The sequence below is a fragment of the Zeus faber genome (assembly GCF_960531495.2).
Source record: "Zeus faber genome assembly, chromosome: 17".
Classification (NCBI taxonomy): domain Eukaryota; kingdom Metazoa; phylum Chordata; class Actinopteri; order Zeiformes; family Zeidae; genus Zeus; species Zeus faber.
Genome location: NC_137204.1, coordinates 29,656,649 through 29,668,345, shown reverse-complemented (window position 1 = coordinate 29,668,345; position 11,697 = coordinate 29,656,649). Strand labels below are relative to the sequence as shown.

The 11,697-nt window shown below is 50.9% G+C and overlaps 1 protein-coding gene across 2 annotated transcripts in view; it reads right to left on the bottom strand.

The window, feature by feature from the left end:
• Positions 1 to 1,232: 1,232 nt before the first annotated feature.
• Positions 1,233 to 11,697, bottom strand: part of atp8b1 (ATPase phospholipid transporting 8B1) — a 38,583-nt gene continuing 28,118 nt past the window's right edge. The window contains exons 19-30 of one of the 2 annotated variants that reach the window (XM_080017921.1): positions 11,380 to 11,544; positions 10,469 to 10,580; positions 10,308 to 10,383; positions 7,409 to 7,538; positions 6,618 to 6,746; positions 6,255 to 6,411; positions 5,641 to 5,864; positions 5,282 to 5,365; positions 4,949 to 5,194; positions 3,845 to 3,983; positions 2,708 to 2,838; positions 1,233 to 2,571 (exon numbers count right to left, since the gene is read on the bottom strand). In XM_080017921.1, the coding sequence (XP_079874047.1) occupies positions 2,341 to 2,571; positions 2,708 to 2,838; positions 3,845 to 3,983; positions 4,949 to 5,194; positions 5,282 to 5,365; positions 5,641 to 5,864; positions 6,255 to 6,411; positions 6,618 to 6,746; positions 7,409 to 7,538; positions 10,308 to 10,383; positions 10,469 to 10,580; positions 11,380 to 11,544 (1,824 nt within the window). In that variant the 3' untranslated portion in view covers positions 1,233 to 2,340. The remainder of the gene's footprint in view (positions 2,572 to 2,707; positions 2,839 to 3,844; positions 3,984 to 4,948; positions 5,195 to 5,281; positions 5,366 to 5,640; positions 5,865 to 6,254; positions 6,412 to 6,617; positions 6,747 to 7,408; positions 7,539 to 10,307; positions 10,384 to 10,468; positions 10,581 to 11,379; positions 11,545 to 11,697) is intronic. The other variant, XM_080017922.1, reaches the window with a different exon arrangement.

The window sequence follows — 11,697 nt, the reverse complement described above, 5'->3', positions numbered from 1 at the left end:
CGCCCCTCGAGTCACGGCGGGGGCAGCGATTGGCTGTTGACTTCCGGGTTTATCCAATCCCCATCAGTGATTGGCTGATTTTTCGTGAGGCATCTCGATGGGACGTTGCTAGTGGCGACTCCGGCAGGGAGGGCGCGCACGCACGCACACACACACACACACACACACACACACACACACACACACACACACACACACACACACACACACACACACACACACACACACACACACACACACACACACACACACACACACACACACACACACACACACACACACACACACACACACACACACACACACACGACTGGATCCTGCCGTGGACACGCCCTGACACGTTGACCAGGCCCTCCGTCCAGGTGCCTCCAGGTAACCGGGCGGCGCAGGGGAGATTAGTTTCACTCGCGGGGATACGAACAACACACCGCGTGACGTCTTCTCCACATTTTGCTGCTTTATTCTCATGACACGATACATTCGTACTTTACAAATACATGCACAGCACGCGGAGAGGAAGCCCCCCGCCGCCGTGCAGCGTTTCCAGGACACACAGACCGAAACCACATCCTGGACTGAGAAACATCATTAAAATCATCGACACACAAAAGTATATTTATAGTTATTGCTGCTTCCATGAGGCTCCCTTCTTAAATATTATAAAAAAAATAAAAAAGCAAAAAAAAACTGCAGGAAAAATAAAAACCGAGGCACAGGCGCTGGACCTCCTTTTCCAATACAATTCACACAAAGTATCTCAGATGGTTGAAAAACAACCACCACCACCACCACCCTGTCCGGCTTCAGGTTCTCAATGTTTAAAACACTGTGGTCAGCGCAGAGCGGCAGCAGCAGAGACACTGACCGGGGTTCCAAAAAAAACAACAACAACAACCAAGGCTTCTGGGGCTGCTGCAAATGGGTGTAGGATGCAGAAAACAGTTTGAGTTTGTCCCAATGCCCCGATGGAAGAAAGTCAAACCCAAATATAGAAGGGAAACGGTTTAAAAAAAAAAAAAAAAAAAAAAAAAAGGACTCCTTTAATAAAGATATTGTAGATATATAAATGTATGAACATATTTATAAAGTCAGACCGCAGCACCATAGGAACAATAGAAAAATAGATCCGAACTGAGGTAAATATAGAAAAATATTAAGTTCCAGCATTTAAAGAAGAGGTATCATTGGGAAGGCTGGAACAACCAGTGAACACCCGCATCAATCCCCACCACCACCACCACCACCACCACCGCAGCCACGCCCAGTCGGTCAGATGGGCGGAAAATATTAAATTAAACATTTTATGATGCCGTAGCTCGTATTAAAAACATTTGAGGCACAATTTCACAGCCGCCGCAGCAGCACGCAGGATGAAGTCGACCAGGGAAGAAAAAAATATATATAATAAAATTTAAAAAACAAAGAGAACGTGACGTTGACTTCAATAGCGGAGCTGAGGGAGGCACGGAGGGAAAGCCTCAAATTCCTTGAACGCGACGGAAAAGAACAAAAGGTGTCGATGCGCGAGATGCAGCCGCCACCAGGGGGAGCCCAACCCAGCCGTTAAACAAAAGCAGAAAAACCAGCATAAATCCTGAGTAGAATGACACGGTGTCGCATCCAGACACTGACTTAAAACCCGTTAATAACGTGGGGAAAAAAAAACAAAAAAAGTTTTTCACTTTTTCGGAGAAGGAGCGCGGAGGGGAGGGTTTTGGGAGCGGAGGAGATTAAAAGACAAAGATCAAGAGGAAAATGGGTCGTTCCGCCTCGTCAGGCACTTTAATCTACCTGGCGACCGCCGTCTAAACCCTGTTCCTAAAAGGAAAACATCTGTTGGTTTTTTTGTTTTTTTTCCAAACCTAAAGGATCGATCAGAGTGATCAGAAACTTTTTAATTCATCCAGTATTTATTTTATTTCATTTATATTTTGCCATTTTCCTCCCACCAGACAATGAAGACAAAAGTAAACAAAAACAAATATCCCAAAATAAAAAAAACACTAAATATTTAAACAAGAAATAATAAAAGATTCTGGATCAATTTAAAAACATCCTCGCCATCGGATTCGGTCCCAAGGATAAAAGAAATAAAAAAGCAGAGTTTCCTTTCCACGTCCTCCCAGCGACACTTTCCAAAAAAACCTCGAAAAATAACGTTGCTGAAGCAGCTCCTGCACCACCAGTCAGATCAGCCCTTTTCGGGGTTTTTAACCAGAGTTAGAACAAAGTGACGCGGTTTCAAGGTCCTTGCCGCTGACGGCCACGCCCTCTTTTCGGAGGTGACGTCCCCGCTCGAGCCACGGCCACGCGCGCTCGTCCCCGCCGCCGCCTGCGCTCTCAGATGTTCTCGGCCTCCCGGATGCCGTCGTGCCGCGGCCCGCCGCGGCCCGCTGCCACCGTCGGCCGCCGGCGGATGCTGCGCCCGGACGCGATGAGGTCGGCGTAGCCGCGCGAGTGCGAGAAGGCGTACGCTGAGCGGCGCGAGCGCCCGCCGCGGCGGAACGCCGCCGTCGCCGGCCGCTTCCTCTCCTCCTCCTCCAGCTCGTACTTCTTCCTGTTCCTCTGCACCTGGAGGGGAGACGAGGGAGAGCTATGTCAACACACACACACACACACACACACACACACACACACACACACACACACACACACACACACACACACACACACACACACACACACACACACACACACACACACATACCTTGTCCCCCACGGACGGCCAGATGGTCTTGTGCAGGAACTGGATGCAGATGACGGGCAGGAGGCTGACGCCCACCGTCAGGATGATGGTGAGCCACAGGTAGGGCTGGCGCAGGGCGTTGGAGGCGGCGCCTGCAGGGGCCACGGTCACACCACAACTCAGCACTACCAGTCACACTTTACTAGAGCGACGCGAACGAGGCGTGCGCGGCTCGAGTGACTTAAATAAATAAATGAAAGCCGAGACGCAAAAAGACATAACACCCCCCCCCCCCCCCCCCCCCGCCAAAAAGGCAAGAAGCAAGTCCCAGCTCCCTGCGCTCCTCCAGACGTCAGGTACGAGGACGCTCAAGGCTGAGAAATTGTGGGACTGATGAGGCTTTATTAATATAATAACAAATTCAATAAGTCAACACTTGTTTCCATTGCCTTCTATTTTGTACCCCCACTTTAAATGATCTTTTTGAGTGTTATTGTACTTTTTATTTTATTCGTATAATTCCATTCACTTACTGCTTTATATTTTAGGAATCAGTTTGTTTCAGGTAGTTGCTAGGTAGGAATTAGGTTAGCAGTACTGTGTTCAGTCTAATACATATTGTGTGTCATCACCGGGTGCGTTGCAAAGACATTTCACTGCATATATGTATGAAAGTGTGTACATGTATGAAAGTATGTATATGTATGAAAGTATGTACATGTATGAAAGTATGTATATGTATGAAAGTGTGTACATGTATGAAAGTATGTATATGTATGAAAGTATGTATATGTATAAAAGTGTGTACATGTATGAAAGTATGTATATGTATGAAAGTATGTACATGTATGAAAGTATGTACATGTATGAAAGTATGTATATGTATGAAAGTATGTACATGTATCAAAGTATGTACATGTATCAAGATGTATACGTATGAAAGTATGTACATGTATGAAAGTATGTACATGTATCAAAGTATGTACATGTATCAGAGTATGTATATGTATGAAAGTATGTACATGTATTAAAGTATGTACATGTATGAATATGTATGTTTCTTCTACCATTATTCTCTACACTCTCCATTTAATTCAGTTATTTACTAAAATGAAGCGGTGGCAAAAGGAACACCGGATGAATGGGCGGAGCACTGACCGGTGAAGGTGAAGATGGAGGGGAAGATGACGTGGATGCCGGCGCTGTGGATGTCGAACATGATGCCGAAGTAGATGGCGATGCTGCAGAGCACCGCGAAGCAGTTGACGAAGGTCCAGTAGGACGTGTCCAGGGAGATCTGGCGGAGGAGAGCGTCAGCGCCGCGTCCAGCACATTGGTCAGTGTTGTACGTTTACCTGCAGCGGCTTTACACCCAACGCCACAAACGACCACAAACCCACAGGGGGTCTGGCTCCTTTCTATTTGCGATCCGAAACCACACGAGAGACGCCCCCGACACCTTGCGGAAATGGCGACTTCCTGTCTCGACGGCGGACACCTCTGGGGAGCGCTTCTCTCTCGTTTGTCGCATTCAGTGTAAAGCCCACATCGGTATCCACAGCACGCTGTTTTTAAGTTCCAAACCTCGTCTTCATATTCATATTTCCCTGTCGTTCACTCAGTTCATCATCATCATCACAATCATTCTAATTCTGACTATTATCATTAACATCATTATTATAATTATCATCATTGTAATTGTTCATATTATTATCATATTCATTATCATTATGATCATCCGTATCATGATCATCATTATTAGGGTTTCGGGGAATCTTATTCTTTTTCTCTTGGCATTTCTCCGGCTGAAAGTGTCGGACACGAGTTGTATTTGGGGCAGTTCAGACATTTTGAGCTCCAAGTTTGATCCACTCAGATCTATATTTGGAGCAGGAATCGTCCAATTTGTCATATATGTCCAGGGTGTGGCTCGGGGAGGGGTTCTGGCGGTTCGGGCGAGGCGCACTGCGCTCGGGACTCCATTGGTGCGTGGTGGTCGCCGCGCCGGGTTCAGAGGAGAGGGAGCCGATGCTGCGTTCAATGGCAACTCTGAAAAATTGGTTTGAACTGACACTGCGTTGCATGGGAACTCGTAAAATTGTAATTCCGCTCGTTAGGGAGTGACGCTGTGTTTCTCAGAAAACTGATTAACGCGACTACCCTGGAGCCTGTGTCCTGCTGCCTGCAGTTGTCATTGTCGTCATTATAATCATCATCCTCATTATTATCATCATCATCGTTATTAAAATAGCAGACCCTGACCTGCAGGTTGACGGTGATAATAAGGGAGGATGCGGTGACCACAGCGAAGGACTGGTAGTCGGATGGCGCCTCCCCGTCCTGGCCCATGGTCTGCAGGAAGGCTCCGTAGGGGATGAAGAAGATGATGAGGGAGGTGAAGATGCCGTGGAACAGGCTGATGAAGAAGTTCCTGTAATTGAACAGCGCCCCCAGCTGGCCGGGGAGGTAGAGCTTGGGGAACTTCAGACTCAGCTTGTCGTTCACGTCCTGCGGGGAGAGATAAATAAAAAAAAAGTTCACTCTGAATGACCACGCTGCAACGTGGCGTTTGGGCGCCGCGGCGCGCGCCGGTACCTGGTCCAGGAGGCCGACGAGCAGCACCGGCAAACTGCTGTAGCACACGTTGTAGAGGGTGATGAACCAGTCCTCATAGGCCACCTGGAGGAAACAAGGAAGAACGTCACGCTTCAATTGCGGCGTCACGGGCGGCGAGTCGGCCATTACCGCAAAATAACCCTGAAAGCTACTCGGCAACTAAAAAAAACCCTGTTATTTTAAATTCTTCTGTTGTAGTTCCTATGGAGCGTCACTAGATGGTGCATTAGACGCGATAACGGTCACTATGACCAGACAGCGTCGCCACTCGGAAACAACCGAGCGGCGGTCGCGGCTATCGGCCAACGGAGGACAGTCGCCAAAAAAGACCGACTGACCTGCGAGGAGTAGCCGCTGAAGAAGGAGTACCAGAAGTGGACGAGCGTGAAGGCGAAGTTCTTGTAGAAGAAGAAGCGCAGGAACTTGCACATGCGGATGTAGGACCAGCGCCCGTGCACCAGCAGGAGGCGCTGCAGGAAGCGGAACTGGGCGAAGGCGTAGTCGCTTGACATGACGGCCTGCATGCCCTCCTGCCCCGAGATGCCCACCCCGATGTCCGCCGCTGGGGGGAGACAGGGCAGACGCTCTCAAGGCTCAGAGGATAAGAACGGGCGAAGGTGTCAGAGGTGCATCATCACAGGGGCTTTTCAATTTGTAAAAACTACAAAAATAAAAAAAAAAAATAAAAAAAAAAATAGACAAAACTTTGCAAACTGCATCGCGGGAAAAAACTCAGACGCCGCTTTTAGGCTTTTGAAACCGGAGATTTGTTCCTCTGCCGCCCCCGGTGGAGGCCGGGTGCATTGCCCCCACGGCGACGCCCGGTCGGCTAAAGACCAGACGTGACCTTACGTTCTCGTTCACCGACTTCGCAAAACGTTCGTTACGTCCTTTAAAATAAATAAATAAATAAGTAAATAAAAAGGGTAAACAACCCGTCCCCGTCACTCACTCTTGATCATGTTGACGTCGTTGGCTCCGTCCCCGATGGACAGCGTCACCGCCTTCTTGTACTTCTTCACCAGACTCACCACGTTGGCCTTCTGCTTGGGCGTCACGCGGCAGCAGATCACCGCCTCGCACTCGCACGCCATGTCCACAAAGTCCACCTGGAGCGAGAGGCGGCATGACGTCCACGCACCAGAGGCTTCCCCACCGGGCCACCGCTTTTACCCTGCCAGCCCAAAATACCTATGCACCCCTCCACCCCCACGTCTGTCAATCCATCGTGTATTTACCTGCCAGAAATCCCTCCATCATCTATGCATCTTTATATCCATCCCTCCAACCCCTTCTACGCCCATGCCCTGCCCACCTGTCGCATCTCCTTCTCCCATTCGTCGATGGGCTGTCCGTCCTGGGGGCTGCCGGCCGCCGCCCTCTTCCCGAGCCGCCGCAGCTTGAGGCGGCGGCGCTTCTTCTTCTTCTCGTACAAAATCTCATTCTGAGCAGAAGAACAACAACAACATAGCACCAGGGTCAGTTTCTGGAACGTCATAGCTACACTTTAAAAAGACAAATCAGGGAGGGAAGTCCCCAATTGTGGCCGGAGCTACGGCTCTCTATGGAAAGGTTAAGGTAGAGGCAATAATAATAATAAAGTGATACAAATAAAAAAAAAACAAATTAATTGCAATATGCAACAAATCTGAAAATGATCTATTATCTATATTAAAAATTATTGTCACTATAATATGAACCGTGAACAAATATGAATACACAAAAAATAAACGTAATAAACAATGAACAATACCCAATAATCTTTTAGGATTAAAAGAAAGAAACAAAAAGCCGGTAAAACCAAAGCTAAAAATAAATAACGAGCAACGGGACATGGAGCGTGGCTTCCAAAACCTTCTGACCAATCAGGGAACGGGGGTCACAAAATTCCCGACCAATCGGGGGCTAGAAGACTAGAACGGCGGGCGGAGCCGAGATGCGGGCGGCCCCTCGGTGGCCATGACCGAGAGCAGGCGGCGTCGCCAGCGGACGGGGGGCCGACACCCGGCGTTAATTAGGGAGGGGGAAACGGGCGCGGCCGCTAAATAACCCCCTTCAGAGCGGCGCCGGGCCCCGGGGGGCGTTCAGACGCTCGCTGGGACTGACCAGCCATCCTCCAGTGATGACCAGAGCGTTCTTTCCGGGCTCGGGGAAGAACTGCTCCTGCGCCTTCTTCCTCCGCCCGCTGGCCAGTGGCTGGTTCCTCCTGTTGGCCTGGCGGAGCCGCAGCTTCTCACTGGACACAGACAGGGGGTGCGCCGTCACCAAGGGCAACCGCAGTAACGCAGTGACGCAGTAAGGCAGTGACGCAGTAAGGCAGTGACGCAGGAAGGCAGTGACGCAGGAAGGCAGTGACGCAGTAAGGCAGTGACGCAGGAAGGCAGTGACGCAGGAAGGCAGTGACGCAGGAAGGCAGTGACGCAGTAAGGCAGTGACGCAGTAAGGCAGTGACGCAGGAAGGCAGTGACGCAGGAAGGCAGTGACGCAGGAAGGCAGTGACGCAGGAAGGCAGTGACGCAGGAAGGCAGTGACGCAGTAAGGCAGTGACGCAGGAAGGCAGTGACGCAGTAAGGCAGTGACGCAGTAAGGCAGTGACGCAGGAAGGCAGTGACGCAGTAGGGCAGTGACGCAGGAAGGCAGTGACGCAGGAAGGCAGTGACGCAGGAAGGCAGTGACGCAGGAAGGCAGTGACGCAGGAAGGCAGTGACGCAGTAAGGCAGTGACGCAGGAAGGCAGTGACGCAGGAAGGCAGTGACGCAGTGACGCAGTAAGGCAGTGACGCAGTGACGCAGTAAGGCAGTGACGCAGTGACGCAGTAAGGCAGTGACGCAGTAAGGCAGTGACGCAGTAAGGCAGTGACGCAGTAAGGCAGTGACGCAGTAAGGCAGTGACGCAGTGAGGCAGTGACGCAGTGAGGCAGTGACGCAGGAAGGCAGTGACGCAGGAAGGCAGTGACGCAGGAAGGCAGTGACGCAGTGACGCAGTAAGGCAGTGACGCAGTAAGGCAGTGACGCAGTAAGGCAGTGACGCAGTGACGCAGTGAGGCAGTGACGCAGGAAGGCAGTGACGCAGGAAGGCAGTGACGCAGGAAGGCAGTGACGCAGTAAGGCAGTGACGCAGTGACGCAGTAAGGCAGTGACGCAGTAAGGCAGTAAGGCAGTGACGCAGTAAGGCAGTGACGCAGTGACGCAGTAAGGCAGTGACGCAGTAAGGCAGTGACGCAGTAAGGCAGTGACGCAGGAAGGCAGTGACGCAGTGACGCAGTAACGCAGTTAGACAGTGACGCAGTAAGGCAGTGACGCAGTGACGCAGTAAGACAGTGACGCAGTGACGCGCTGCGTCCTTCCTAGTAAGGCAGTGACGCAGTAAGGCAGTGACGCAGTAAGGCAGTGACGCAGTAAGGCAGTGACGCAGTTAGGCAGTGACGCAGTAAGGCAGTGACGCAGTAAGGCAGTGACGCAGTAAGGCAGTGACGCAGTAAGGCAGTGACGCAGTAAGGCAGTGACGCAGTTAGGCAGTGACGCAGTAAGGCAGTGACGCAGTAAGGCAGTGACGCAGTAAGGCAGTGACGCAGTAAGGCAGTGACGCAGTGAGGCAGTGACGCAGGAAGGCAGTGACGCAGGAAGGCAGTGACGCAGGAAGGCAGTGACGCAGTGACGCAGTAAGGCAGTGACGCAGTGACGCAGTAAGGCAGTGACGCAGTGACGCAGTGACGCAGTAAGGCAGTGACGCAGTGACGCAGTAAGGCAGTGACGCAGTAAGGCAGTGACGCAGTAAGGCAGTGACGCAGTAAGGCAGTGACGCAGTGACGCAGTGACGCAGTGAGGCAGTGACGCAGGAAGGCAGTGACGCAGGAAGGCAGTGACGCAGGAAGGCAGTGACGCAGTAAGGCAGTGACGCAGTGACGCAGTAAGGCAGTGACGCAGTAAGGCAGTAAGGCAGTGACGCAGTAAGGCAGTGACGCAGTGACGCAGTAAGGCAGTGACGCAGTAAGGCAGTGACGCAGTAAGGCAGTGACGCAGTAAGGCAGTGACGCAGTGACGCAGTAACGCAGTTAGACAGTGACGCAGTAAGACAGTGACGCAGTAAGACAGTGACGCAGTGACGCGCTGCGTCCTTCCTAGTAAGGCAGTGACGCAGTAAGGCAGTGACGCAGTAAGGCAGTGACGCAGTTAGGCAGTGACGCAGTTACGCAGTTACGCAGTAAGGCAGTGACGCAGTAAGGCAGTGACGCAGTAAGGCAGTGACGCAGTTAGGCAGTGACGCAGTTACGCAGTTACGCAGTAAGGCAGTGACGCAGTAAGGCAGTGACGCAGTAAGGCAGTGACGCAGTAAGGCAGTGACGCAGTAAGGCAGTTACGCAGTAAGGCAGTGACGCAGTAAGGCAGTTACGCAGTAAGGCAGTGACGCAGTAAGGCAGTGACGCAGGAAGGCAGTGACGCAGTGACGCAGGAAGGCAGTGACGCAGTGACGCAGGAAGGCAGTGACGCAGTGACGCAGTAAGGCAGTGACGCAGGAAGGCAGTGACGCAGGAAGGCAGTGACGCGTCGACAATAAACAGAATCAAGAGTCAAGCAACATGTAAGAGTTCAACCTCATTTAGTCATCAAAGTAACCAGCGCAGTATCACACAACGCACCATTAAAAATATATATCTACAAATAAAAAGTGCAATCAGGGCTAAAAAAAATACTCTGTCAGAGGCCTATGAACGTATATATAAAAAACATAGGATTCTATCATTATTAACAGATTATTTGATTTAATATTTCATTGTATTAAAACACAAACACAACTTAACGAAATATATTATGATAAACAGACCGAAAATATGATCTATTTTTTTAGCCCAATATATTTGATAAAAATCACGTGTCCTACACACTGCACATCATTTGATATCAGTAAAAGATCTGATGAATGACATTGATATAAAAACATTTTTTATAACATTTTTTATAGCCGGCGGTGCCGCGTTTGCTTTGGCGTCTGCCGTGTCACTCACTTGACGTCCTCCCCGTAGTGGATGTGCATGTTGTCCGTCAGCAGCTCGCAGGCGTAGCCGATGTTCTCGGCCGTTTCTGAAACGACCACAACACCCTGAATCATCCGTTCCACGCGGCGAGCGGGCGGGCCCCCGGAGGCGCCAGATCCAGACCATAATACCTTTCTTATCCCCCGTCAGGACCCAGATCTTGATCTCGGCCTTGGCCAGTTTGGCGATGGTCTCCGGAACGCCGTCCTGGAGTTTGTCCTCGATGGCCGTGGCTCCGATCAGCTACGAGCAGGAAGAGCTGTTAGTTACAGGCTTGACCCCGACATGAGCCTGTGTTGTTGTTTGTCACGCAGGGGGTTGTTTGTTTGTTTGTTTATTTATTTATTTAAACGTGGGTCAACACGCTTAAAACAGGAGATTCCCTTTCCAGTGAACGAGCAGGCTTTTTTTTGGTTTTTAATGGTGTCACATTCCACGTCACGAACGCAGCGGAAAGCGGGTGTGTCTCGGGGGGGGGGGGGGGGGGGGGGGCGTGTCTCGGGGGGGAGGCGCGTCTCGGGAAAGAAATAAAGTGAAAACAGTAGAAGCAGCACGGAGTATGTATCTACGCGTGCACGGCAACGCCCGACTGGGAGAGCCGGCAGCTTTCTGCGCATCGATCCCGGACTTTCGGCGGCGAGGGGGCGGCACGCAGGTATCCCCGTCTACTCACGCGCCCACGTGGCAGAGGGCAGCCTTTCCCACTGAAGACAGAAGCCAGGTGTGAGCGGGTTTCATGTGCCGCGGGAAAGCGGTATCGTAGTTTGTTTCAGTTCACATCTTTTTGATAGTTTCATTAAATTTTCCAAAAGAAAAAGAAATTCAAGGATATAGCTATGTCAGGTTCATCGATATCAAAACGTTAATTGTATTTTTCTTGAAACAAATTTTCTTTAGAATTTTAAGGATGAAAAAGTAGCTCTAATGGGCCGTCCTCTGATGGCCAAAGTAAACAGACTGTCTCAGTCGGCCGCCCGGCGTAGACGGCGTCTTTGCGACTCTCCGGGTGGAGCGCGGCCTGGAGAGGTGGGGAACAACGCACCATCAGGTTGTTCTCGATCTGCTCGTAGACGCGGTCCAGCGCCTCGTCTCGGTTGCTGGTGGCCACCGCCGCCTCCTTGTGCTTCCGGGCCCAGACGTCCCACTCGTCCTGGGGGACGTCGCGGTAGCACAGGCACAGCGTGCGCAGCGTCTCGTTGGCAAACGCCTGCACAACCACAACAACATAAACAACACGACAACAACACAACCACAACAACATAAACAACACGACAACAACACAACCACAACAACATAAACAACACAACAACGACAAACACAACGACATAAACAACACAACCACAGCATAAACAACACAACC